General features: G+C 43.2%; 1 protein-coding gene across 1 annotated transcript in view; it reads left to right on the top strand.

The window, feature by feature from the left end:
• LOC147456778 (uncharacterized) overlaps nucleotides 1–25,873 on the top strand; it is a 67,083-nt gene that overhangs the window by 6,042 nt on the left and 35,168 nt on the right. Inside the window, exon 3 of the mRNA XM_086513447.1 lies at nucleotides 18,747–18,764. Coding sequence (XP_086369573.1) covers nucleotides 18,747–18,764 — 18 coding nt within the window. The remainder of the gene's footprint in view (nucleotides 1–18,746; nucleotides 18,765–25,873) is intronic.

Below are 25,873 nucleotides of genomic sequence, written 5' to 3' on the forward strand. Positions count from 1 at the left end.
GAGCTTGGGTGTGGAGGATATTTTCGATCCCGGTCCTACCTTTAGAAAATTTTTTACTTTAAAAAATAATAATTTGGTGTAAGGTCGTCGCGGCCGCGCTGTGCGCGCGAGCACACACACACACCTAATCTACCTACTTACAACTAATACAGTTGTTGTTACACACTAACACACTATTACAACAACTCATTAGCTAACATTACTACTTACTTTACTTTACACAGAACTAACATTATAGATCTACTACCTTAATTCTAACACCTTATCACAGAGAAAAACACAGTACCTTTCAAGACCTTATAAACAGAAAAAACACAGTACCTTTGAACACCTTATTAACAAAACAATACACAGCAGCGAAACAAACTCCTTCTCAACACACATACCTTCCTTCTCTACCTTTTCCTACATTTGAAATTGCAGCGCAACACAGCACAGAGTGCCTCTTGAGCTTAGTGCAGGGCATTTCCCGGCAATGGTGCCAAAAATGTGTGCGTTTGTCGCACGTGTCAATGCGAAGGACTTGCCGATACACTGTGTGCGAGCCACAGATGGCTCCAAGCATGAAACTAGCCTAAACTAGTACCCTTAAAGATGACGATGGTGTGTCACTCACCGCTCTACGCTTGTTGTCGTGGAGAATTCCTTGCCGCGAAGAAGAGGGAGACACCGCTACGTCGTGCTCAACCGCCTCGCCACCGTTGTGCCACCGCAATGCTCGATCTCTCTCTCTCTCTCTCTCTCTCTCTCTCTCTCTCTCTCTCTCAAGCGCGCACGCACACACACACACACACACACACACACACACACACACACACACACACATACTAGTGCACAAGGGAGACGGAGAAGGAGATGGAGCAAGAGCACTCTTCTTGCATTGCACAAATGAGAGAATGAGGTATTTTAGGTTTAGATTGACTTTTATATGGGCTTGCCTGTTCACATTTGGGCGCCCACACTTAGCCAATCCTACCCAAACATTATAGGTTCCAGTTTTAGAGTGCGCCTCTCATCGGTGATCACTCTTAACCATTCCTATTGGACCGACAAGCCCGGTACTTGACTCTACCAAATAAATAATACGACGTCTATTGCAGGTGATATGAATGTGCGTGAGGGTTAACAATCAGGCACTATGCACCCATAGCTCCAAACTAGATCGGCCTACCTGGCATCACCTCCCTCGTCCGTCTCAGATATGCAACCACCTTCAATTTCAAAGCACCCTATCTTGCACACAGTGGCTCCATTTGACGAGGAGTCTTGGACTTGCTCCTTCAATAATTTTAGCTCCACATTCCCAAGCGTGAAACCATCACCTTGAACCTCCTTCACTTGCCACCATGTGTGGCCCATTTTGCAACATTTCTGGTCTAAAAACACACATAAAGCATACGTCTCCGTTGCCACCTGTCTACCCTGGCTCTTCCCATCTATCCTAGCCCTTTGCTCACCCTCTACCATGCATCTGTAAGCATACACATCACTTCCCGTGCCCTCATCTAGGGTCGACACACTTTGATTGCACCAACTTATGTTTACACATCCATCATTGAGGATATTGACATGTGCAATTGTACGGAGTTAGACACTGGCCTTTGGTTAAGACCGCTCCATTGCACCATGAGGGGTTAGGAGATTAGAAAGCTCACTTCAAGGAGAGGAAAATTATCATCAATTTTTATTTTGTATTGGTGTTATTTAGCTTTTCATTTAATAAAGCTCATGAGCAAGCTATGGTAGCGACCATGGCAGTAACAACACCAAGATGGTGCGAGTAGCATAATTGAAAGACAAAGAAGTAGAAATGGTGGAGGACAAACAATGAAGCTGTGGCAATGAAAATTTTTACATACTCTTGGACTAGAGCTCTGTGTTGGACTCCTAGATTGGAGCTGTGCTCATGGATTGGAGTGTTTATCATCAGTTGTCTCTTGGATTGGAGATGGTCCTCTGGATTGGGGTTGATGGTTAGCCTGAATTGATGTAGCTTCTATTTTCATAGTCCAAACCCCAAGGGGAGGGTTGTTGGGAATTTTGGGCTTTGTCCTATGTTGGTATGTATCTCCTCTATCCTACTATGATGCATAGGTGGCCCAGAACCATGTGTTTAGCATGTGGAAAAGGTACTCAAGGGTGTGGGTGCCCATGTGGGTCATTACTAGAGGTTGTGGACTCACCTAGAGTTAGTTATTGGACTCCTAAAGTGTCTTGAAAGGTCACCCACGAGTTTGCAAGTTGGATGGGTTGATTTTGAGCCTTTGTGTGTCCTCAGTGTTGCCAGATAAGATGCCTTAGCCAGCTCTATATAATGAGCCCGTTGTACACGCTTTCTAGTTGAATCAATTGATCTAGTTTTGCGTCTTTGTTTTACTCTATCTCTATTGTTTGATTAGCATCATCATTATCATGTTAACACCATGAATGGTTCTCTTATCCATACTTACTAAACTCTGCATGAGAATAGATAGATAGATTTTATTATCGTCCTCAGTGGTAAAATATGACCTATGGGACCAAAGCTACATGTGGTATATGTTACCATATACATATGGTAGTGATGTGTGTGAACACACTAGGACCGCCGGGGCATTTTTTCCCTCTTTAGGAGGTTTTTTCCCCCATGCATTGTATATACGCCCATCACTCTAGGGCTACCTATCTTTCCATTGCACACTAAGTAACACACTCTCTATTGTGTGCCTTGAGCTTCCTTCGTCTTCTCCAAGCTGTGTGCATTTCTCTACAACCCTAATTCCAACAATTGGTATCAGAGCAAGTCACGTCCTCCCGGGCTTAGTCGCCAGCTGCTCCAGCACACGCCTGCTCACTTTCTCCTATTTCAGTGAGCTTTGGCGAGCGTTCGCAGGTCGACAAAAATTTTGGTTTGGGCTCATTTCGGCCTCCGTTTTGATTTGGGCTCATTTCCGCCTCCGTTTCCACTACAGGCAGTACTGCACAGGCTACTTCGTCATTTTGTGCAGAATTTATGTCAGTGCCGTTTTCTGCATAACAGGTGCCTTATACTCTTCTACGGTTTTTGCTATATAGCACAGATTGTTCCCACTCCGTTTCTCCTATTTTCGCGCAGTTTTCACATCAGGTGCAACATTTACCATGGCTGACAACAACAACACAGATGTGTTCAAGATGTTTGTTGCTGAGGACGGGTTGGATGGGGACAACTACCCTATGTGGGCTTATATGATGCAACATGTTCTTGTGTCAAAGGGTGTCTGGAACATTGTGCAGGGCATTGATGTACGTCCTGGTTCTGAGGATGTAGGCGATGTTGAGGATGTTGCAGGTCTTGCTGCAAGGATTGTAGCTGTTAGAGTTGTTTTGCCTATGGCAGAACAAGCTCGTTGGGATGTTAAGGATGCGCAGGCTCATGCATTGATTGCGTTGTCTGTGAAGCGCACCATTGTTCCTCACATCCGTTCAGCAAAATCTGCGAAACAAGCTTGGGATATTTTAGCAGGTCTTTATGCAAGCCGCAATGAGGCTAAAATTGCTTTGCTGCGTAAAGAGCTGGAGTCGAAGATTATGCATGAGGAAGATGATATGGACACTTTCCTTGCTAGTGTCAAGGATATCAATGAGCAGCTTATTTCTGCAAGTGAAGTCATTTCAGACAGTTCCCTTGTGCAGACTGTTCTTGATGCCTTACCAGATTCCTACCAGACTTTTGCTAGTACTTGGAGACTTATGACCCAAGGAAATCTTGAAGTTGTCAAGTTTCATGCATTATGCACATTGCTGTTGCAAGAGTCACTTTCTAGAAAAAACAGGACTAGGCAGCGTGCAGTTGAACAGGCTTTTATTGCTTCTCAAAGAAAGGGTGGTAACAGTAATGTAGCCACTTCTTATGGTTCTATTGCGAGTGGAAAAAATTCTGTTCATAATGCTTCTGCTGGGAGCACTTTGTCTGGCAATTCTGGTGAAAAGGGCAAAAAGAAGATACGTTGCCATTATTGTAAAGCCAATGATCACTTGATGAAGTCGTGTCCTAAGTTGAAGGCCAAAGAGGCTAAGAAGAAAGAGGGTGGTTCCACTACAAATGCTGGTTCCACTACAAATGCAGCCATTGTTGAGTCTTCTGTGAAAGGAGACTGTGTTGCTGATGTTGATGCAGATTGGGCTTTTAGCGCACAGTGCACTTACACTCCTGTTGTCCATGATGCATACTTGTCAGTTGCTGCAGATTCACATGTGTGGTATTTCGACAGTGGTGCTACAAAGCACATTACCTCACATCGTGAATTGTTTACCTCTCTCAAGTCTGTCCCTCATGGGAATTCAGTCACTTGTGCCAACAATGCCTCTTATCCAGTTCAGGGAGTTGGAAGGATTGTGCTTACTGCTGCTAATGGCAGTTCCTTCACACTTGTTGATGCACTTTATGTACGTGGGATCAAGAAGAATCTCTTGTCTGTATCCGCACTTTCTAGACTTGGACTTGTAGTCAAATTTGTGGATGACAGATGTACAATTCATGATCTCAGTTTTGGTGATGAAATTGTTGCATCTGGGCTTTTGTGCCGTGGGATGTATAAGCTCACTTTGTATGACAAGTGTGGACAAAATTTTGCAAATGCTGTTGCAGATTCAAGGGCTATTTCAGATGCAAAACTTTGGCATGCACGTTTTGGTCATCTGAATTTTGCCAGTTTGCTGCGTTTGCAGAAATCTGATATGGTTGCTTCTTTGCCGCCTCTTGAAGCACCTGCCAAACATGTTTGTGAAGGCTGTATTTTGGGTAAGATGCAGCGTTCTAGGTTTCCAAACGATGGTTCAGTTCGGGGCACATGCAGGTTGCAGCTTGTGCATAGTGATGTTTGTGGGCCCATGCAAACTCCGTCCTTGGGCAATTACCTGTACTTCGTGACTTTCATAGATGATTACTCCAGGCATGCATGGGTATTTCCGCTTAAAGCGAAGTCCGAAGTTTTTATGTGCTTCAAACAATTTTTGGCTATGGCTGAAAATGTCTCGAAATGTACTATGGGCACCCTCCGTTCCGATCGAGGGGGGGAGTATATGTCTCATGAATTTAATGCATTTCTGGCTAGTCGTGGGATAAAACACCAATGTACAGTGCGTTATACACCTCAGCAAAATGGGGTTGCTGAGAGGAAAAATAGTCACTGACGGACATGGCATGATGTATGGTCAAAAGTCAAGCTTTACCGCATTCTTTTTGGCTTGAGGCCATCATGTGTACCACTTATGTACTTAACAGGTGTCCTACGAAAGCTTTGCAGTCTATTACTCCATATGAAGCATGGCATGACAGAAAGCCTTCTATTGAGCACATGCGTGTTTTTGGCTGTTTGGCATATGCTTTGGTGCCACAAGTGCAGCGCAGAAAATTGGATGATAAGGCTGTCAAATGTATTTTTGTTGGTTATAGTGCTGAAAGCAAAGGTTACAGGTTGTATCATCCGCAAACAAAACGTATTCTGGTTTCACGGGATGTAGTGTTTGTGGAAGATTCTGTTCAGCCCTTGCTGTCATGTACCAGAGACATTAATGTAAGCTCACAGGACATTTATGACACTTTGTTGCCTCTTTTCAGTGGTGGAAATACGAATGTAAGCTCCAATGAGGCAAATGTACAGCCTATGGGGGTTTCTGAAAATGTTCTAGATCAGCCTATTACTGATGTAGATGTACATGATGTACTTGATGAGGAAAGGGCTGAAAATGAGCAGGCTAGAGGGATGCCAAAATGGCTGGTGCACACCTTGCGTGACAGTAAATTGGATGCACCTTTTTCTAGCCGTACTCCTTCAGGCTCTCGCCATGCATCTTATGCATCAGATTGTTATGCTTTGGCTGTGTCTAGCTTACATGATGTTGAGGAGCCTCTGACTTTTGATGAAGCACAAAATTCAGAAATATTCCATTTTGCAAAAGCTCTAGCCCCCATCATTGGTCTTAAGGGCATGCTATCTACACGGGTTGGAATTTTAGCTCATTGACATGCATCGCACCTTCAAACATATTCTTTGGTATCTGCAAAAAGTGCTGGCCACCATATGCATGCCATTAAGATTGCTCTTGCAGTGGTCTCATTAGAAAAGTGACCTATAGCTAATCCAGCATGTGCTTGTTCTATAATAGGATTATATTCGTTTTCATTTGCACAAAGATGCAAGTGTTGATCCTTACCTCTCCGTCGATACAATTGGTTTCCAATAAGAGCATAGTCTCTTGCTTCAGTTTTAATTACTCTTTGACGGCGTTTACTCATACCCTCAACTAACGTTTGGCTTGATAAGTAAGTAACCAGATAGTTACTCCATTTAGGAACAGTTGGCATTTGAAACAATGTTACATAAGGTATGGGTGCTTGTTTTTGACATTGAGGACAATCTTTCGCAAAAGAATGAACATCCCTTCTCATAGTTGGCCAAAATACTCCAAGCCTCAAGATCCTTTGCATAGTTTGGTCTTCCACAAAGTGAAGTCCTACTACAGTAATATGTGCTTGACTTAGGTATTGGGTTTTTTCCTCAGGATTAACTCATAAAAGCAATATTCCATCTCGATTTCTTTTGTATAACCTTCCAACTAGTAATTGATACATAGCCAATTGCTCAATTAATCTGACTGTAATCGGAAGTGGTATTTTTGAATCCACTTGAGCTATGGTCATCAATGATACTATGTTTTCCGACCATCGAGGTATCATTTCCACAGCGAACAGATATGTATCTAGTAGATCATCATCTACTCCCTTGGGTGGTCCTCCTGAAATAATCCGCTCTTTGATGAGTGGTGCCCTTTTCCACAACTACAGTGAAATCAAATTCCAAAAGAATGATGAACCATTGCACTATTCTTCCTGTGTTGCATGGCTTGTTGACCAAGTACAATAAGGCTTGGTGGTCCACAAAGAACACAAATTTGTTTGCTAATAGGTAATGCCTATACTTTTTTATGGCATAGATCATTCCTAATCCTTCCCTTTCGGTGGTGGTATAATTATTTTCCGCCATGTTCAATGTTGGATAGCATAAGAAATTGGAGAATCAGTTTTCCCGTCTCCTGGTTGAGCTAGTATACACCCGATGGAAAAATTGGAAGCATCTACATGTATGTGAAATATCTTATTCCAATTTGGTGCTTTCAATATTGGAGCTGAAGTGAGAGCTTGCTTAAGCTTCATGAAGGATTCTTCACACTCATCAGTTCAATCAAAGTGTGTAATCAAGTTGTACATGGGTTTTTCAATTATAGCATACATGTAAATGAATCGTCTATAATATCTACAATGTCCCCTGAAGGTTTGAACCCCCTTGACTATTCCCGGTATAGGCAAATCAACAATAACATGAATTCTATCCACATCAGTAGCTATACCGTTTTTAAACACTATATATCCAAGCATTTTTCCTTGTCTACCCATAAATGTGCACTTTTTAGGATTTAGGCAAATCCTATAAAGTCTACATTTTTTGAATAACTTTTTGAGGTGTTCAAAATTATCAGCTTGGATTGATGAATGTACACATAGATCATCCATATCTACTTCCAAGAAATTTCAAAGATATAAGTTTAAAAGCATGGCTCATCAATCTTTGAAAAGTGGCAGGAGCATTAGTTAACCCAAAAGGCATAACCCGATAGGCAAAAATATCCCATTCAGTTGCAAAGGTAGTTTTATGCTGATCTTTGGGGTCAACCAAAAGTTGATTGTATCCCGATAGCCTCTTTTCTTGCAACTCATCCTAAAACATGCTCGGTGATTGGAAGAGGAAATTTGTCTCTAATGGTAGCTGCATCCACTTTCTTGAGAGTGACACACACTCGTAATTTTCCATTTTTCTTGGGTACTACCACAATTAAAGACACCCAATCTGTGTGTTCAATTTCATAAATGAATTCGACTTCCTTTAGCTTTTCAATCTCTTCTTTGATCTTCCTAGAAAATGTCTCATTATATGTGTATGGCATTTGGCTACTTGGTTTCGCATCATCTCTCATGGGTATGGTATGTTGACAGATTTTTGGATCAACACCCTTGAGATCCTTATAAGACGAAGCAAAGATATCTTGGTATTAGTCTCAATGAACGCGCTTGCTACTGCTGCTCGACCCCCCCTTGTTGCGCCATCGCTAACCTTCCCCCCCCGCTACCCCCGCCCCGCCAGCCCCTGCGCGCTGACACACAACCCGCCCGCTGTCTCCCCTGTTTTTGCGTTGCCCCACAGGCCGCCCGCTGCCTCCCTGTTGCACTGCCATCCCCCCCCCCCCCCCCCATCTCCCCGCTCACTGTCGCTTGTGCACCCGCACATTACTCGACCCTCCCCCCCCCCCCTTCCTTTCTTCCCCGAAGCCTTATGCAAATTGGCTTGTGCAGCACTGTCTTTTTGGGCAGTGCTCGGCGCTCGTCTGCAGGTTCTCTCCACCGCCCATTTTTTCACCACAACAGTAGACACAGATGGAGGCTCCAGCTCCGCCCCCACAGAGGGGCTTGTCCGAAGTCCCCTCCCCCGACCCCGCTGAGCCCACCATTCAACTTGCTCTTTCACCGATAGAGCAAGTGATCCTTGGCGCAGAGGTAGAGCGATTACAGGCGACTTCTGTCACCTGCAAGATTCTCGACACCCGACCTAGCAGAGGAGAGTTGCATGACCTTCTCCAGGCCCGCCTTCTCGTAGAGGTGGGCAAAATCTTGGACGTACAGATACTCGGATGAGGGTACTATCAGATCGAGTTTGAGACCTCCGAGATGGCATCCAAGGTCATCGCCATGAGTCCACTGACCATCCGAGCAGCACGTGCCCACTTTCGACAGTGGAGACATGGTTTCGACCCTGCTGCGGATGTTCTAGTAGAGGAGGAAGACATCCTCATCTCTGTTTGCTTTCCGAGTTTGGGGAGGGAGTACTTACCACTTTTGTCCAGGATCGGCTCAATCATTGGGCCTGTCTCGGAGACACCTCGGACGGCAGCCTCAGTAGCTGCCAAGGCGGCTGGCATTCCCTCACTTCACATTTTGGTTAGAGACACTCACACACTCCCGAAGGTTATTCTTCTGCCTCAAGTGAGTGGGGGTTGGTTTAGACAGAGTGTGGAGTATTCGGGCCTCCCGAACCAGTGCTTCATTTGTTGACAGATGGGCCATCTAGCGAAGGCCTATCCACGGAGGAGGCCTCGACCTACACCACATCTTCAGCCCCAACCTGCAAGGGCTAGCCAGCAGACACAAACAGAGACATAACGCACACATGCAAAGACACCCTCTGAGTCTGGGTCTCCAGCGGATGAGGGATGGCAGCACGCCTGTGGTAGACAACGACACAGGCCATAACGTCAGCCTGGCACTCAGAGTGGTCCTCAGGCGCCTACTCAGCAGCAGTGGGTTCCCACGGGGAACCGGTTTGGTCCTCTTGAGTAGGATGAGGTCCTTGCTCCAGCCCCCACCCCAGCTTCACCCTCGACAGCCCCTCCCCCCCCCCCAGAGTTCCCCCCCTCTTCCTCATTCGCCCCCCCGCCTCTTGCTCCTGCCGCCTCTCCCCCCCGCCCCTCTACCTCTGCCACTCCCTCCTGCCCCTCTTCTCCACCGCTCCCCCTAGCTGCTTCTCCCTTCCCCTCCTGCTTCAGTTCCACAGTCGACCCAGGGGGCAGGGACTTTTCCAGCGGCTAGGAGATCTCTTGCCCGGGGGATTCTGAAGGAGTACGAGCGAAAGTGCGACGCGAGAGAGAGTGCGAGAAGAAGAGCACGACGATATGGTGAACTCGCTCTACTATAATGTGTAGAGCATAGTGATTTCTTATTAGGTTTTTACAAAAGAACATGTGTACATACCTGGCGGCCCGCCCACTTACCTGGGCGACCACATTGGGCTTTATACCCCAACAACCTCCCACTTAAAGTCCAATGTGGTACTTTAAGTGTGAGAGAAGCTACTATACAAGCTAATATACAAGAGATGTAGAGAAGTGATGTACTACCCTACACCTAACTGCTTGCAAAAATGCGCAAAGCTCTCTGAGGGAAGTCCTTTTGTAAGTAGATCAACAGGATTTTCTGTGGTGTGAACTTTGACAAGCTGAAGTTGCTTATCCTCGAGCATTTCCCTGATGAAATGATACTTCACATCCACATGCTTTGTCTTTGAGTGATAAACTGGATTGCGAGCCAATTGTATAGCACTTTGACTATCACAATATAACACAGGCATCTCTTCTTTGATTCCCAAATCTGTTACTAGTCGATTAAGCCAAATTGATTCTTTGCATGCCTCTGATGCTGCAACATATTCAGCCTCTGTAGTAGACTGAGTAACACAATCTTGTAATCTAGAACGCCATGATACTGCTCCACAAGCCAATGTAAAGACATACCTTGACGTAGACCTTCGGTTGTCTAAGTCACCTGCATAATCTGAGTCTGTAAAACCCTTTACACTTAGCTCCTGACTCCCATAGCATATACGCATACTCTTTGTAGCTTTCAGGTATCTCAATATTCCTTTCACTGCCTCCCAATGTTTCTTGCCTGGGTTTGACATGTATCGACTTACTACTCCCACTGAAAATGCAATGTCTGGGCGAGTAGCAATCATTGCATACATCAAACTACCCACTACAGACGCATATGGAATCTTATCCATTTCAGCCTGTTCTTCCTTAGACACAGGACAATCTTGTTTGCTAAGTTTCACATATGGTGGCAATGGAACACTCAATGCCTTTCCCTTCTCCATATTGAAACGTTGCCAAACCTTGTCAATATACTCTGTTTGAGATAACCAAATCAACTTCTTTGATCTGTCTCTCTCAATGCGCATAACAAGTATATGACTTGCCTCACCCATGTCTTTCATGTCAAACGATTTTTCCATCTTTGACTTCAAAGCTGAAATTTCTTCCAAGTGCTTGCCAGCAATCAACATGTCATCCACATACAAAATAAGGATCAGCCAACTACCATCCTTAGCCTTCTTTGTATATAGACAGTGATCGAACTCACTACGTTTGTAGCCTTGAGAAAGCATAAACTTGTGGAATTTATGGTACCATGCCCTCGGTGATTGTTTTAAGCCATAAAGACTCTTTAACAACTGGCATACCCAATCTTCCTTGCCTTTCTCAACAAACCCTTCTGGCTTCTGCATGTAAATTTCCACATCTAAATCACCATGCAAGAACGCTGTCTTGACATCCATTTGGTGCAACACCAAATCTAATATGGCAACCAATGCAAGAAAGCATCTCAATGTAGTCATCTTGACCACCGGAGAGAAGACTTCATCAAAGTCAATGCCTTGTTCTTGCTTAAAGCCCTTGGCAACAAGCCTTGCTTTGTACTTTGGATGACTATCATGAGCGGTGATCTTATACCTGTAAACCCATTTACAAGGTAGAGCCTTTTTGCCCTGTGGTAATTTAACTAGCTTCCATGTCTTGTTTTTATGCAGAGCTGTCATCTCTGACTGCATGGCCAATTGCCAATTCCCGGAGTCCTTCATTTGCACTGCTTCCTTGTAACATGAAGGCTCATTGCAATCAGTCAACATGACATAGTTCATAGATGGAACAAACCTATCAGGAGGTCGCATGACACGTCCAGATCTACGCACAATAGGTGGCTCAGGCTCATCCACAACCTGTGGTTCCACTCTATCCTGTCCTTGATCCTCTTGAGCCCTGACATTTTGTCTTGCACGTGCAGGTCCATCTTCTTGGAAGACAACTCTTCTAATCTCCTCAACCCTCTCTGGTTTAGAATGATATTTGGATTCATTAAAGTGAACATCATTGCTGCGGACAACCTTTCTGGATTCGGGATCCCAAAGTCTGTACCCCATCTCACCAGAATTACCATAGCCTAGAAAGATGCACTTTCTACTCTTTGGCTCAAGTTTGTTCCTAAATTCCTTTGGAACGTGAGTATATGCCTCACAACCAAAGACTCTGAGATGCTTGTATGAAGGCATTTTGCCTGACCATACCATCTCTGGCACTGAATCCTTCTGCAAAACCTTGCTAGGAGATCTATTTACAAGATGAACAGCTGTTGATACAGCTTCAGCCCAAAACCCATTTGGCAGTTGTGCATTAGACAACATACTTCTGACCTTCTCTTGTATGGTCCTATTCATCCTCTCACCAACACCATTTTGAGGAGGATTGTAAGGAGCAGTAAGTTCACGTTTTATACCTTTTGACTCACAAAAGTCCTAAAAGGCCTTTGAAACATACTCTCCACCATTGTCAGTGCGTAAGCATTTAAGCTTCTTGCCACTCTGATTTTCCACAAGTGTCACAAACGTTTTGAAAACACTAAACGCTTCATCCTTGTGCTTGAGAAAGTAAACCCATACTTTCCTCGAGTAATCATCTATAAATGTCATAAAGTAAGAAGCTCCCCCTAGAGATAGGTTAGGCATAGGTCCACACAAATCACTATGAACAAGTGCCAACTGTGTATCTCTTCTACTGCTTCTATGCTTATGTGGCTGCTGTGTTTGCTTACCATACAGACAATGTTCACAGAATTCAAAATCATTAAATGAAAAGCCAGGCAAATAACCAGAACGAGACAAGATTTCCATTCCCTTATTGGGCATATGTACTAACCGGCTATGCCACAAAGAAACGTTCGGCTGCTCGGTTACATTGATTACATTTTTAGAGACATTTGATACATAAATCATGTAAAGTCCTCCAGACTTTACTCCATGTGCTACTGTCATAGAACCCTTGGATATCTTCCACATGTTCTGTCCAAAAGTGGTGACGTAGCCAGCATCATCAAGTAAACCTGTGCTGATCAAGCTCTTTGTAATTGCGGGAACATGTCTCACATTCTTCAGCGTGAAAGAAGAGCCATTCTGAAACTTCAATTGAACATCTCCAACACCTAAGATCTCACATGTCTGCCCATTTCCTAGCCGAACATGATCTTTAGTGGTCACATAAGAGGTAAACCACTCCTTGTTTGGAGACACATGAAGTGATGCCCCTGAGTCTATAATCCAGTCACTCAGTGCATTTCCATCAGATGCTGTAAGAAGAGCTGAGTCCATTGTATTCTTCAAGAAGTAGATGTCTCCTGACACTAGACTGTCATCCTCTGCAATAGTGTTTGTCACATTTATTTCTTGAATCTTCACTGAGGACTTGTTCTTCTCACTATGGTCTTCAGCTTTCTCTTTGCCTTTTTCTGCTTTCCATTCTTTGCAGTCTCTTTTCATGTGACCCTTCTTACCACAATGGTAGCATTCTATGTCACTCTTGCCTTTAGCACTGCGGGACTTGCTACGAGACTGATTCCTCTTTCCACCTTTGTACTTTTCTTTGGTCCTTTCCCTTGACAACTAAGGCTGTAACTTTGCCTTTGTCCATTGTCTTTCTATTGGTTTCTTCAGTAAGCAGACTTCCTTCTACACCTGCTATGTTCAAACCATCTGGAGGTGCAGAATTACTCAAAGCTGTGCGAAAAGTGTCCCAAATTTCCGGCAATGTGATCAACAGGAACATAGCTCTAACAGGTTCATCAAACTTGACACCTTGAGCTGACAACTGACTATAGATTGTGTTGAATTCATTCAGATGATTGGACATAGGTGTCCCTTCTTTCATCTTCAAGTCAACAAGCTTCTTAAGCCAGTATACCTGTGAAGCTGCACTCTACTTCTCATAAAGATCACTCAGCTCTAAGCATGCTTGATAAGCCGACATCTCGTCTGCTACATTGAAGTAAATGCTTTCTGCCAAAGTCAGCATAATGGTAGAAAGTGCCAATTCATCCATTTCGCTCCATTCATCTTCGTCCATATCTTCTGGTTTTATCCCCTTGAGCTTTATAGGTTTTATCTGCTTCTTTTGTACCAACACGTGCCAAATCCGTTTCTTCCGCAATGGGAAATTGGTTCCATCCAGCTTCTTGATATTGTAAAGAGCAGTGTCCTGTGATCCAGCCATAGCTACGCTTCACAGTAGTTTACTTTTCTGGGAAAAATTTGGCAGAGTTTCCCCTGTAAACTGACCTCTGAACCAATATCAACCTGTCAAATGAACCAAGAAAGCTTCAAATTCTGCAAAAATTTTGGCAGAGTCTCCTTTGTAAAATGGCTCTCGTGTACTAAAAACAGAACAAAAAACAGCTCAAAAAACACTGTCTCTCTGACACTGTAAGCTGCGGGTAAACCTGTCCTGCACCAGTACTGTCTCTGACTGTCCTGTCACTGTCCTGTAAGCATAGACTGCGACAATGCCTCAACGACAGTAAAGCAAAGATGCAATCCCAACTGTCTAACTCACAGTCAATACATCCTACCTACCTATCTAAGGGTGCTCGAGGGATTGCTCCAAGACCTGTATCACCGAAAGGATCTCAACATTCGAGAATCCCCCAGCTCAATAAAACCTCACTTGACCCTCAACAAAGGCTGCAGTAAATCTGACAGTACATAGACTTCCCACAAAGTCATACATCCACAAATTTCCCACTGTAACCGCTGCGGCGGTTGTTTGCTGCGTGACTCACAAGCAAACCCTCAACAGACATACATCATCTCTGACAATACATCCCATGTGGAAGTACCTGCAATGTCAGGATGAAATCTGGAATATTAAGCAGCAAACACAAGCTACCTGATGAACTAGTGGATGTCACCTACAGTCTGTGTGTAGATGCGCCCGTGTCGTATGTGACACGCCTCCAAGAACTGTGAGCCGTCCTTCGATGTGTAGACAACCACAAATCAACACTCTGGGAGTGTCGATATCCTCAGCACCTGTAGTCGTAGGCCAAAAAACCCAAATTTGCAGAGTCGGATCTGCACCCGCTGAGACCACGTAGTCGAAAATGGCCTGCGCAGAACTTTGTCGAAGCCGAACGGTGACCGAGATGACCTCAGAATGAAATTCTGAGCACACCAAGCCCTATGGGCTTGCCCACAAGATTTGGGGCCGTGTCTTCGCCTGTCAAATTTCACTCGAATCTGAGCTGGTGACTCTAGCCTCTTGCAATGCTGCCCCGAGCCTTGATTTGAGCTCTGATACTAGTTGAAGGAGTACGAGCGGAAGTGCGATGCGAGAGAGAGTGTGAGAAGAAGAGCACGACGATATGGTGAACTCGCTCTACTGTAATGTGTAGAGCATAGTGAGTTCTTATTAGGTTTTTACAAAAGAACATGTGTACATACCTGGCGGCCCGCCCACTTACCTGGGCGACCACATTGGGCTTTATACCCCAACAGATTCACCATGGAAAACTTACCGCACCACGTAAGTGCAAGGGAGGGGGGTTTTTTTACAAGTTACATAAGTGTATAAGTTAGGGATAGGCCTCCAGTAATTTATCTTCCAAGCTTAAAAATAAGGGAAGGGGTATCATATTTATGTGTGTGTGTGTGTGTGTGTGGGGGGGGGGGGGGGAAAGTGAGAAAAGGGAAACATGAGAGGAAGTTTTTGTGTTTCAAAATCATGGCTTCCCAAAAGATTCTTCCCTTGAACTTGTGAGTCAATAGCTACAAAGATACATGCAAGAGCTAACACTGCTTTGTATATAGTCCATTTGTTGAGTTTGTATAGATGCAAATTTACATGGAGAACCTAGCAAAAATTTATAACCATGGTTTTTGAGTAATTTAGATGGGTCAAAATTGGACCCGAATTGGACGAGTAGGTAGAGTGCAGGCTGATCGCGCACATAGTTTCAAAGTCAAACTAAGAGACATTGAGGGTACATCTAGTTATCAATAGAAGTGGCTCCTTAGTACGTTGACAGTCACTATGCTACATGCTCTTTGACTAGTTTTACTCATCTAGATCATGTAAGACCTAAATTTTATATGTAAGATAGGGGTATGATAGTTTTTTGCATGGATTGTCGTATAAGCGTAGAAAGGGGGGTCATATTCCCTAATATGAGGTGTATATAGGGGTTTTATCAAAGTTGTCCGCTCGCAGGTGGCGTTCCATTTTGTATATAGAGTGAATTTCCCGGGATCTCTTGGCAGCGCCTTTGCCACGAGTCGCTTAGCAAGAGAGGGACAACCTTTCTTGCGACCCCCTCTGAAGGTAAAAACATCTTCGCTTGCAGCTATCCCTCGTGGTCTGACGAGCATTGACATCCAACGCCAATGGGACTTCTTCGACTATGGCTTTAGTCGTTTTCTCGACGACCCCTCAGCAGACCATGAGGTAGCCTGCTTCAGGGTCCATGTTTTGTTCCTGGAGGCATCCAGACAGAGTGGACTCTTGACTCAGTGTTGGGATGGTTGCACACACAGGTCCTAGAGTTCTCTCACCACATGGGAGAACTAGGAGTTACTGACATGCTCCAAACTTTGTGGCCATTGGCCAAGTTTGCGATGACACCTCTAGACTCAGCAAGATGTAGACACATTGTGGTTTAGTTATTTGCCGATACATAGTGCTTGCCATGCTATCTATACATTCATGAGGACTCCTGGACAGAGAAGGTTGCTTTACGTACGGCTTGCTCTGCTTGGGCTTGGGCCAGGCACTCGTTGCAGTCACGCCTATCTAGAGGACGCTCGGATGCGGATTACTCCCCATCCAAGCCAGAGCCTTGAAGATAGCCCGCTGTCTAGCTGCTGTGGCAGCATCTGTTCTCTCTCGCTCCCCATGAGGATCGTCTCATGGAACGTGCAGGGACTAGGTGGGCCCCAATTTCAGCGTCAGCAGGGCCGACTGCGTCAGGAGCTTCAGCGCTGCCTTGTGGGAGGAGAGATTGATCTCCTTATGCTGACAAGAAAATGCTACAAGTAGCATGCAAGGAGTCAGGTAAATTTGGGCACCAAAAGCACAGCTTAAGAACAATCCGAATCAGATTTGGGTGCCCAAAACATCATCGACAGTACCAAAGACGGTTGCAAGGTTCAAAACACAAAAAAAAAATCTTTGAACAGGGAATCTAACACGAAATGGATTTGGAAGAAAAAGGAGCACTTATCTTCTCCTAAAACTATCAAACCAATCAAGCAATGGAGAGTTAAGTCTTAGAAAACTCAACCACACCATTCTGACCAAGACACACCAAGATCTCAATGGTGGGTGAAAGCTTGACAACAACCAATATTGGTACCAACAGCTCAGGAAATCAGTATGCCAAAGCATCCTGATGCTACAATCAAGCAAAGAGCACACAAGCTAGCTACAAGATTTTCTCTTTGAAAGACAACAAAAGAAAACCTCAACATCAGAAATTCTTGAGTTAATTACTCAAGACCCAACTCTTGCACAACACAATGGTTTGAACTGCATTGATCTTCAAGCATGGTAGAGCCAATTACGTCTATGCAAAGACATGATTGTTCAAGCCATGCACACAGTCGTCCCGAAGTACGCCATCTGGAGGGGTCGAAGGGAACCAAGTAATGAAGGGCAATGTTTGAAGAGAAAGAAAAAAGTTGATGTTAACGTGTGATTTTTTGCAAAATTACCTAATAATGCCCTTATAAATCATCATAAGGGGAAATTTAACTGATAATATCTCCCTGATGAGTGTGGATAGTGTATATTCTATCAAAAAAGCATCAAAAAATACTCTTTTTTGGTTATTATTCATCATTTTTCTTGATATTGGGACTTAAAAATGGAGAAATCCAACAAAAAACAATAAAGCAGTGTTTTTTGATGGATTTTCTTAATTATTGGATTTTCACTTTGCCTTTTTAGTGCATTTTGTTTTTTCATGTCAAAAATTAATAACAAATAGCAAATGAGCTCAGATGGAAAAACTTAAGATATGATGATGATCAGAAGGACAAGGCGTACATGCATGAAAAATTTCAATCAAATCGACAGATGGAAGCGGGAAGCCTAAATTAGGCAGTCAAGACCTACTTTTGCAGACATTAGGAAAAGTTTGGACTCAAAAATGGGCCTTGTAAGAATTGTTGATGTGGCATAGCTTTCAAAAAGTGGGACCGGTAAATTTTTTGCAAATAAGATCCAAAATTGTCGGAGGTTGGATATTTAGAATCTACTCTTAAAATGCTATCTATTGATATATAGCATGCATGTATTGGACATTGCCTTCATGTAGATCTAGAAAAAGGTGATTTTAGATTACCGTAACGGTAACAAAACTTGGCTAATTGAAAAAAAATGGCATAACTTTCATAGAAGTCATCCAAACTTTTTGGACCTTGGCTCTTTAGATTCCATTTTTCAAGAACTTTCCAATGATAGGTCATATCATGGGGTTCTAAGCAATATTTAGAGGGGTCTACCGGGTTGCTTTCTTTTGTACAACTTTGATGATGTGGCACTCTTAAAAGGCCCAAAAATGAGTTCAAAATTTTCCTAATGATTCTTGCAGAATGAGTTACATGAATCCGATTGCAAAATTTTTTGAGTCTAACATAGATTTCACGGTGTAGTAGGACTAACAAGGGAATTTGGGAAAAAATGGTTCAGGAAGTTCGAGTATAGATATCCAGGGTAGTCTAAAATCACCTCATTTCCACTTGTCACCTTTGGAGAGAGAGCTTTTCGACCTTCTTTGCGCACATTTTCCGGAGTCCACAGTCGCCTGTTTTCAGCACCATCTAACACAAGACATGAGGGGTAAGTTCTATACTTATCAATGATCCATTCTGTATGAACGATAGCTAGGCTAAACCCCAGGAAAAAACCCTAGAATCCGAGCAGTTCACGAAGTCCTACGACCAAAAATTGACCATAGCGGCCTGTCAGCTTAACCAAATCAGACGATGCTTGAATTGTAGCATGCCCAAACATTATAGAACATTTCTACATCACCAGTTGACCATTCGACAGGGGTCGAGCGGGGTCCCAAGTAGAAAAGCTAGGTTTTTAGCAGATGCCAGAATTGCATTCTGACTCCACAGACAACTTATAGACTAGGTGTATATACAATGTACATGGTTGGTTTCATAAAACCAATCAAGGTAAGCCCTCAAAAAGCAGAAAACCGCTCAAAGGCTACAAAGCGTCAAATTTGGCATACAAAATCAAACTAACTCCAAATGGGCCAAAAATAGATGAGTTGCTTCAGGACTATGTAGCGGACAAGTCCATAGCCTCAAAAGTGACTAACCAACTCCACAGGCCATGTAGTCCCAAAAATCGGTGAATTCAGAGTCGACAAAGCACGAAGTGATGCCGGCAAGACAAAACTTTACCAAATTCAATTTAGGACTTGTTTTAGGTGTATTGAATATGTTTAGGTCAAAATTTGTCAGGTTTTGCAAAAAACATTGATTGCTGTAAATAATTGCGATTATTATTTTTTTGCAAGTTTTTGGCTTGAAAATGGTACCTTCACATCACCTATCATTTGTACACACCTATTACATGCCACATTTCAAGTATGAGCCAAATTGATCAATGATGACTTGGAAAATTGCCAAAAAACGCCAAGAAGTCCTTTCAAACCAATTTTTGAGTTATTTATCACCTTAAATCTCATACACATAGTCTACATCATGCCTAGAACCAAGTTGCTTCAAAAAATGTCCATTTTGATAAAAAAATTAATAATCGTGATTATTTACTTTTTGGCCAAGATGGGGAGAAATTGCAACTTTGACTTCATGGGACCAAAGCACATAACGTCCTAAGCCCACTGACCAAGTTTGAACAAATTTGGAGCTCAAAATAAAAAAAGTCCTTTATATCTACTATTTTAGAGAAGCCTAAATCTGGCACCATTTTCACCCTGTGCACTCAAATGAGCCCTTATTTCACTCAGAGTATCTACTTGATATATATTTCAGGCCTATGATGCCAAAATTGCAAAAAGTTGGAAAAATTCATCAGTTGTAAATAATCACGATTATTTACTTTTGTTGCAAAATTTTGCTTGGACTTGATGATTTTGATCTTTACATGTTTTTATGCATCTATGCATGTTCAAAAATTACTTTGAAGAAAATTGGACTTAATTTGTCAGCAATGCAGAGACCGAAGGGCATTTTAGAGCGAAGTTGCAAAAATTTTCTAACTTTGGCACTCTATTCACTTAAAAGAAGCCATGCAAGCTGTGGAAAAGGCCAAGAAGAGGGTCTCTCAAAAAGAGAAGCTACAAGAGTTCCCACCCTACCAACTGGACCCCAATTCAGTAAAAATAGCCAAGGCAACATATCTATCCAGGGAATAGCTTGAAGAAAACAACACCATAGTTTTCATAGGCAGGTTTAAAAGTGAGAAAGGACACCAGGTTGAGCTGTAGCTATTTCCAAAAGAAATCTATGATGTTGCAGCAAATCCCAACAAAAAAGAAGCTAACAAAAGGCTCGGACTCAGAGAATTCTACGACCAAGAACCGTGTGGTGTAGACTTCTAGAAAGCCTATAAGCTCTTGTCTACAATCTAGGAAGATGGATCAGCCCAAATAACTGACCAACAAGGGCAGAAGGTAGAAGTGGTGATAACAAAGGAAAGTGTGGCCGAGGCTCTCAACCTGCCAGCAGAGGGGATGACAATGAGGGCCAGAGACAGAAAAACAGCAGGCACTTTCACCAAGGAGGCTGCTGTGGCAACCTTTGCTGAACTCATCCAGTAGCAAGTGGAAGAACCTGCATGGTTATATCATCAACACTTCCACTTTCTAGCAAAGAGACCGCCAAGATACACAATACCTAATCATGCCATTGCGACTACATTCACACAGGTGTTTAAGTCGACAACCAAGCAACCCATTTATCACGCGCAGTATGTGCTATCCACGCTGAAAGGTACTAACAAAGAGGGTAAGATCATGCATCTCGGTACACCTGAGGTATTAACAAGAATAGCATACCATGCTATTGGCATGGCAGACAATTGCCACTGCCCCATATCAAAACACATGGATTATGTCAGCACAGCCATCTCCAAGAACTACAAGGTTAACAAAAAGAGTTTACACATCTGATGAAGAGTCTGGAGAAACCTCACATGAAGCACATAGCAACGAAAGCTTAGACAACGAGGAAAGAAGAGCCAGAAGAGAGGAGATGAAGAAGAAGTCAGTGGCTTCACATCAGGAAGAACCGCAGCAAAATAAGGTGAGGTTTGAAAGGGAAAAAGAGACCTACAACGAAAGAAGCCACCAAGCTACAGGTGAGGACCTAGTACGGTGGGTTCCAAGAGATATAAAAGGCCCCCGAACCAAGAATCTTGCCAGAAGAGAACCAGAAGATCCCAAGGATTCTCTTGAACGCATGTACCAGGTTGTAGAATCCTTAAAGCAAAAAGAAGCTCAAGAAGCAAAAAGAAAAGCAAGGAAAGATGCGATGGAGCAGCAGAGACAAGCTGAAGAGGCCCAACAAAGTAAAAGATAGCATGAACAGGGTGAGATGTCTCCCAAACCTACCTCACCATATGCAGAATAGGCAGAGGAAATAGAACAAGGAGAGACACAGCACGATCAAGAAGAGATGTCTCCTAAACCTACCTCACCTGCTACGGAACAACAAGACCACCCCATGCCAAGTCCTCCACCTTCACCAACACTTAGACCCACTGAGGGAGAGCAAACCAAGGAAAAGGATCTTGAACCGCATAGGGTAGCAAGTCTTGAACCACAAGAGAGTGCTAGTTTTGAGCAACCAAAGGCACAAGAAACAGAAACCACACCGTCTACAACCACCCAGCAGGAAACGACCGAGGCATCCACAAAGCCTCAAGAAGACAAAGCAATCGAAGCAACCACAACCCCACCCAAGGAGCCACCCACATTGAGTACTAAAACATCTTGACAGCCGACATATCATGAAGATTGGTAGACAATTGATGAGCTTATTCTACAAGTAAACGAATATGCCAAGCAGATGCAAGAAATAACAAAGAAAATACAAACATCCGCACTTAGCCGCAGTGCTAAGGCTAGAGAGCTGAAGATGGTTATCGACGCTCTCAAAGGAGAGCTCGAGGACAAAATGAATGTCATCATGGACCTGCAAAGACAAATCCAAGAGTTGAGAGTTGAAGCTAAACAACACCAGCTAGCAAAGAGAAGCAAAAAAAAGAAATGGAAGTGCTAGGTGAACTTCTCACGAGTTTAACAAATGCCTGTAAATTAAAAGACAAACAATTGGCAGAGGTTACCAATGATCTCTTAACTACAACTTTGTCAGTTCAAAAGATCCAAGTGTAGCTCGATGTAGCAAATGCTTCACTACAATTCTCAGAGCAAAGGATCAATGATCAGGCAACCTTCTTGCGACAGATAAGAGAAAATCCCGTAGCTGCCTCGCTCAAAGTTACAGACGGAGTATATAAACCACTGGAAAAGAAGAATGAAGATCTCGAGCTAGAGATCAAGCTAGAGTAGTCACAACAAAGAGACCTTGCATTGATGCAAGTACAAAGAGAGAAACAACTACTCAAGGAGATAACAGACCTCAAGAAAGTTAATCAGTTGTTGCGAGACGGACAACAAGAGATGCAGGAAGAAGCAGGTACATCTGAGCAACCAAACATTGAAATTTCCTCAGTCTCTTTTGCTGAGATGGAAACACATCCGGCACAAGGGCTGGGACAAGAAGAAGACTTTCAAGTACCAATAACAGATGCCGATCAAGTGCCAATGATCCAACTATCAAAAGTTGAGGAAGATGCACTTAAAGAGCAGTTTGCTCAAGAGTGCCAATGATCCAGCTATCAAAAGTTGAAGAAGATGCACTTGAAGAGCAGTTTGCTCAAGAGACAAATGAACAATGGAAAGCAACGATGGATTGGGAGTTGAGAGCTCTCCATTCATTCAACATTATTCAACTCACTCCCAACCAAATCAATGCACAATGGCATCAAAAATCACCGTCATATCCTTTGATCAAGGTAGAACTTTTACAGGTTAAGGAAAGATTATATAAAGACATGCAGACAAAAGGTGCAGAAGAAGTCCACCCCAAGTGGAGAAAGAGTTGACTGAACAAGAATCCCAGATACTTGATTCTGTTCAAAAGAGCACCTGCAGCACTTCAGAAAGACCCGACCTTTTGTCCTATACCAAGAGTAAGGACATGGCAAGCACATGAAGCAATGACAAAGAAGCGGCCTACATGGCTTAATTATCCAAGATTGCCAGCTCCAGAAAAAGGAACACCGACAGAGAAATACATGGTGAAAACCCTAACGAGCGCCATGACATTCTTCAAAAGTCTCCCTGATCTCTCATGTGCTATGCTCTACAAAATTTGCCGAATGCTACTCACATGCATTGAAGCTTTTCATGAGCCAGAGCAAGCAGGACCACCATGGATGTCGTTCCTCGAGGGAAATAAAGGTCTTTGTTACGACCTAAGCGGCCAACCTTCTGAAGGAGTCCTTTATGGCTTCTATGTCCGATCCATGTTTTTACCTTCTAGCAATATGTTGGTATTCGAGGAAGCGTTCTATATAGGGTTCTTCACTTGGAGAACAAAGATTTTTGGGCCAGTGATCAACAACTGAACCTCCAGATTCGTAGGCTACTCAATCATTGAGCTAAAAAATAGGGTCATCATGCAATTTTTGCAGGTTCTAGACAAAGAAAGAAAGATTAGATATGAGAAGGCACTTCATGCACACCTTGCCAACTGTCAACCCAAATATTACTTCAGCCCATAAAGCTGTGTCAAGGGACGACATAGGCTAGGAGGGGGGGAACGTTAGTAGCATGCTAACTTGGATCACATTTTTCGGAGCTCTCATTGTAAAAAGATTTATTATTTTGATGAATTGGGAATATTGTAGCTCCTATTTTCCAGGTAAACTTTGTAATTGATAAGAAGGGGCTACAAGCTTCTAGATTGTATCAACCTATCTTTAGTTAGAGCTCCCAGATTATTAGTTTTGACCACCAAAAACCTTGGCTAAGGTATAAAAGCCAATTTTTGTAAGTTTTTCATAAGTTTTGGATAATGAAATACACAGTGTGAGCTAACGCTGCTCACTTATCTCCTTCTTGTGCTTCCTACTCCCTTCCCGGTTGTCACATTACAGTCGCATCTATTGTGTTGTAACCGCAAGTAAGAGCTCTATGAATTGATGTAAGCATTTTATAATATTTTGTAGCCTTTGGTATTACCAACCTATGGCCTAATCTCATCATAAGTAGGAATTTACACTTCAAAATCAATTGCTAAGCATTTAAATGCATTCTGGGTTGAAAATGACTAGGTCAAAAATCCACTACTGTTAATAATCCCGATTTTTGCACTTGACCTAAAGTGGGATTTGAGACCATAACCATGTGTGCTTAGGTCTTATAAACATGTCCTATGAAGTTTTGTTACGTTTGGATGTCATTTGATGCTGTAACGGATGTGATTTGTTTGCCGATGATCAATTGGCTTTTGGTGATTTCAATTATTTGAGTGTAGCTTGAGTTAGATGCGAGTTGTTTGTTGTTTTCCAAGAAATTGACAACCTCTTGTAGCCTGGCTGCAATAAGATAGGAGTGAGGTTAGACACCTATCCCACATCTATCCATCATGCTTAGCCACAGTTCCTGCATCTACTCGGACAAATCCTCCACCGTACGTACCCAATTCTGTGGCACAACACCTACGCCTTGATTTTCATGATTTTCCTTGTGCATAGCCTCACTTGGACTCTATGGTTGAAGGGGGGGCATTGTTTCATAGCCCGACATGCCCTGCTCTATCTCCTTCTTTATCTGTTTGCTCTTTGACCGTGCACCATGCAATCAGAATATGATGCACTTATAGAAAATGACACATGGACTTTATGTGATTTGCCTCCTGGCAAAAAGGCCATTGGTACGAAGTGGGTTTACAAGTTGAAACGCAAGCCGGATGGTGAGATCGATCGCCATAAGGCTCGACTTGTTGCAAAAGGTTATGCACAACAAAAAGGCATAGACTATGAAGAGACTTTTGCTCCCACTTGTCGTATGACTAATGTACGTTTTCTATGTGCATTGGCAGCTCATTTTGGTTGGGATGTACATCAATCAGACATTGTTACTGCTTTCTTGAATGGTGACATATTTGAGGAAGTTTATGTAACGCAGCCTCGCGGTTTTGTCATAAAAGGACAAGAGGACAAAGTGTGCAAATGTAACAAGGCTTTGTATGGTTTGAAGCAATCTCCTCGTGCTTGGTATGAGAAAGCTGACACTCATTTGGTCAAACAAGGATTTTTAACAGTCCAACAGAAAGCCCATTGTATGTAAAGCGTGAGGGTGATGTACTTCTCATTGTGGTTCTTTATGTTGATGATTTGCTGATCACTGGACCAAATGAGAGACATATTGCTGAATTTAAGGCTGATTTGAATGCTACTTTCAAGATGAAAGATTTGGGGCTGTTGCATCATTATTTGGGTATACAGTTTAAGCAGTGTGATGGTGGTATTGCCTTGTGTCAGAAAAGTTACATAGAGACATTGCTATGTAAGTTTGGACTTGAGGATTGCAAACCTATTGCCACTCCCATGGAAACAGGTTTGAAGTTGAGTCTACATGATGCTGGTGATCCTGATGATGTCACTCTTTACCAAACTACTGTTGGCTGCCTCATTTATGTATGCAACACGAGGCCGGATATTTAGTTTGCAGTCTCACAGGTCAGCAGATTTATGCATAGCCCAGGGTCTAAGCATTGGCAGGCTGTCAAGAGGATTTTCCGCTACCTTAGTGGCACTTTACATCTTGGCTTGTTTTATCCCAAGGGGGGAACATTGCCGCCAGACTTACATGATTTTTCGGACTCAGATTGGGCTGGTTGTTTTGACACGCGAGTGTCCACAAGTGGTTTTTGTTTCATGCTTGGCAGTTCATGTATATCATGGTTGAGCAAGAATCAACCTACTGTGGCCACTTCGAGTTGTGAGGCTGAGTACATGGGAGTCTTCATAGCTACGGTTGAGTGTGTATGGCTCAGACGCCTTATGGCTGATTTGGGTGTTGGATAGGACACTG

Source organism: Adiantum capillus-veneris, chromosome 5 (genome assembly GCF_014529385.1).
Source record: "Adiantum capillus-veneris isolate H3 chromosome 5, ASM1452938v2, whole genome shotgun sequence".
Lineage (NCBI taxonomy): Eukaryota > Viridiplantae > Streptophyta > Polypodiopsida > Polypodiales > Pteridaceae > Adiantum > Adiantum capillus-veneris.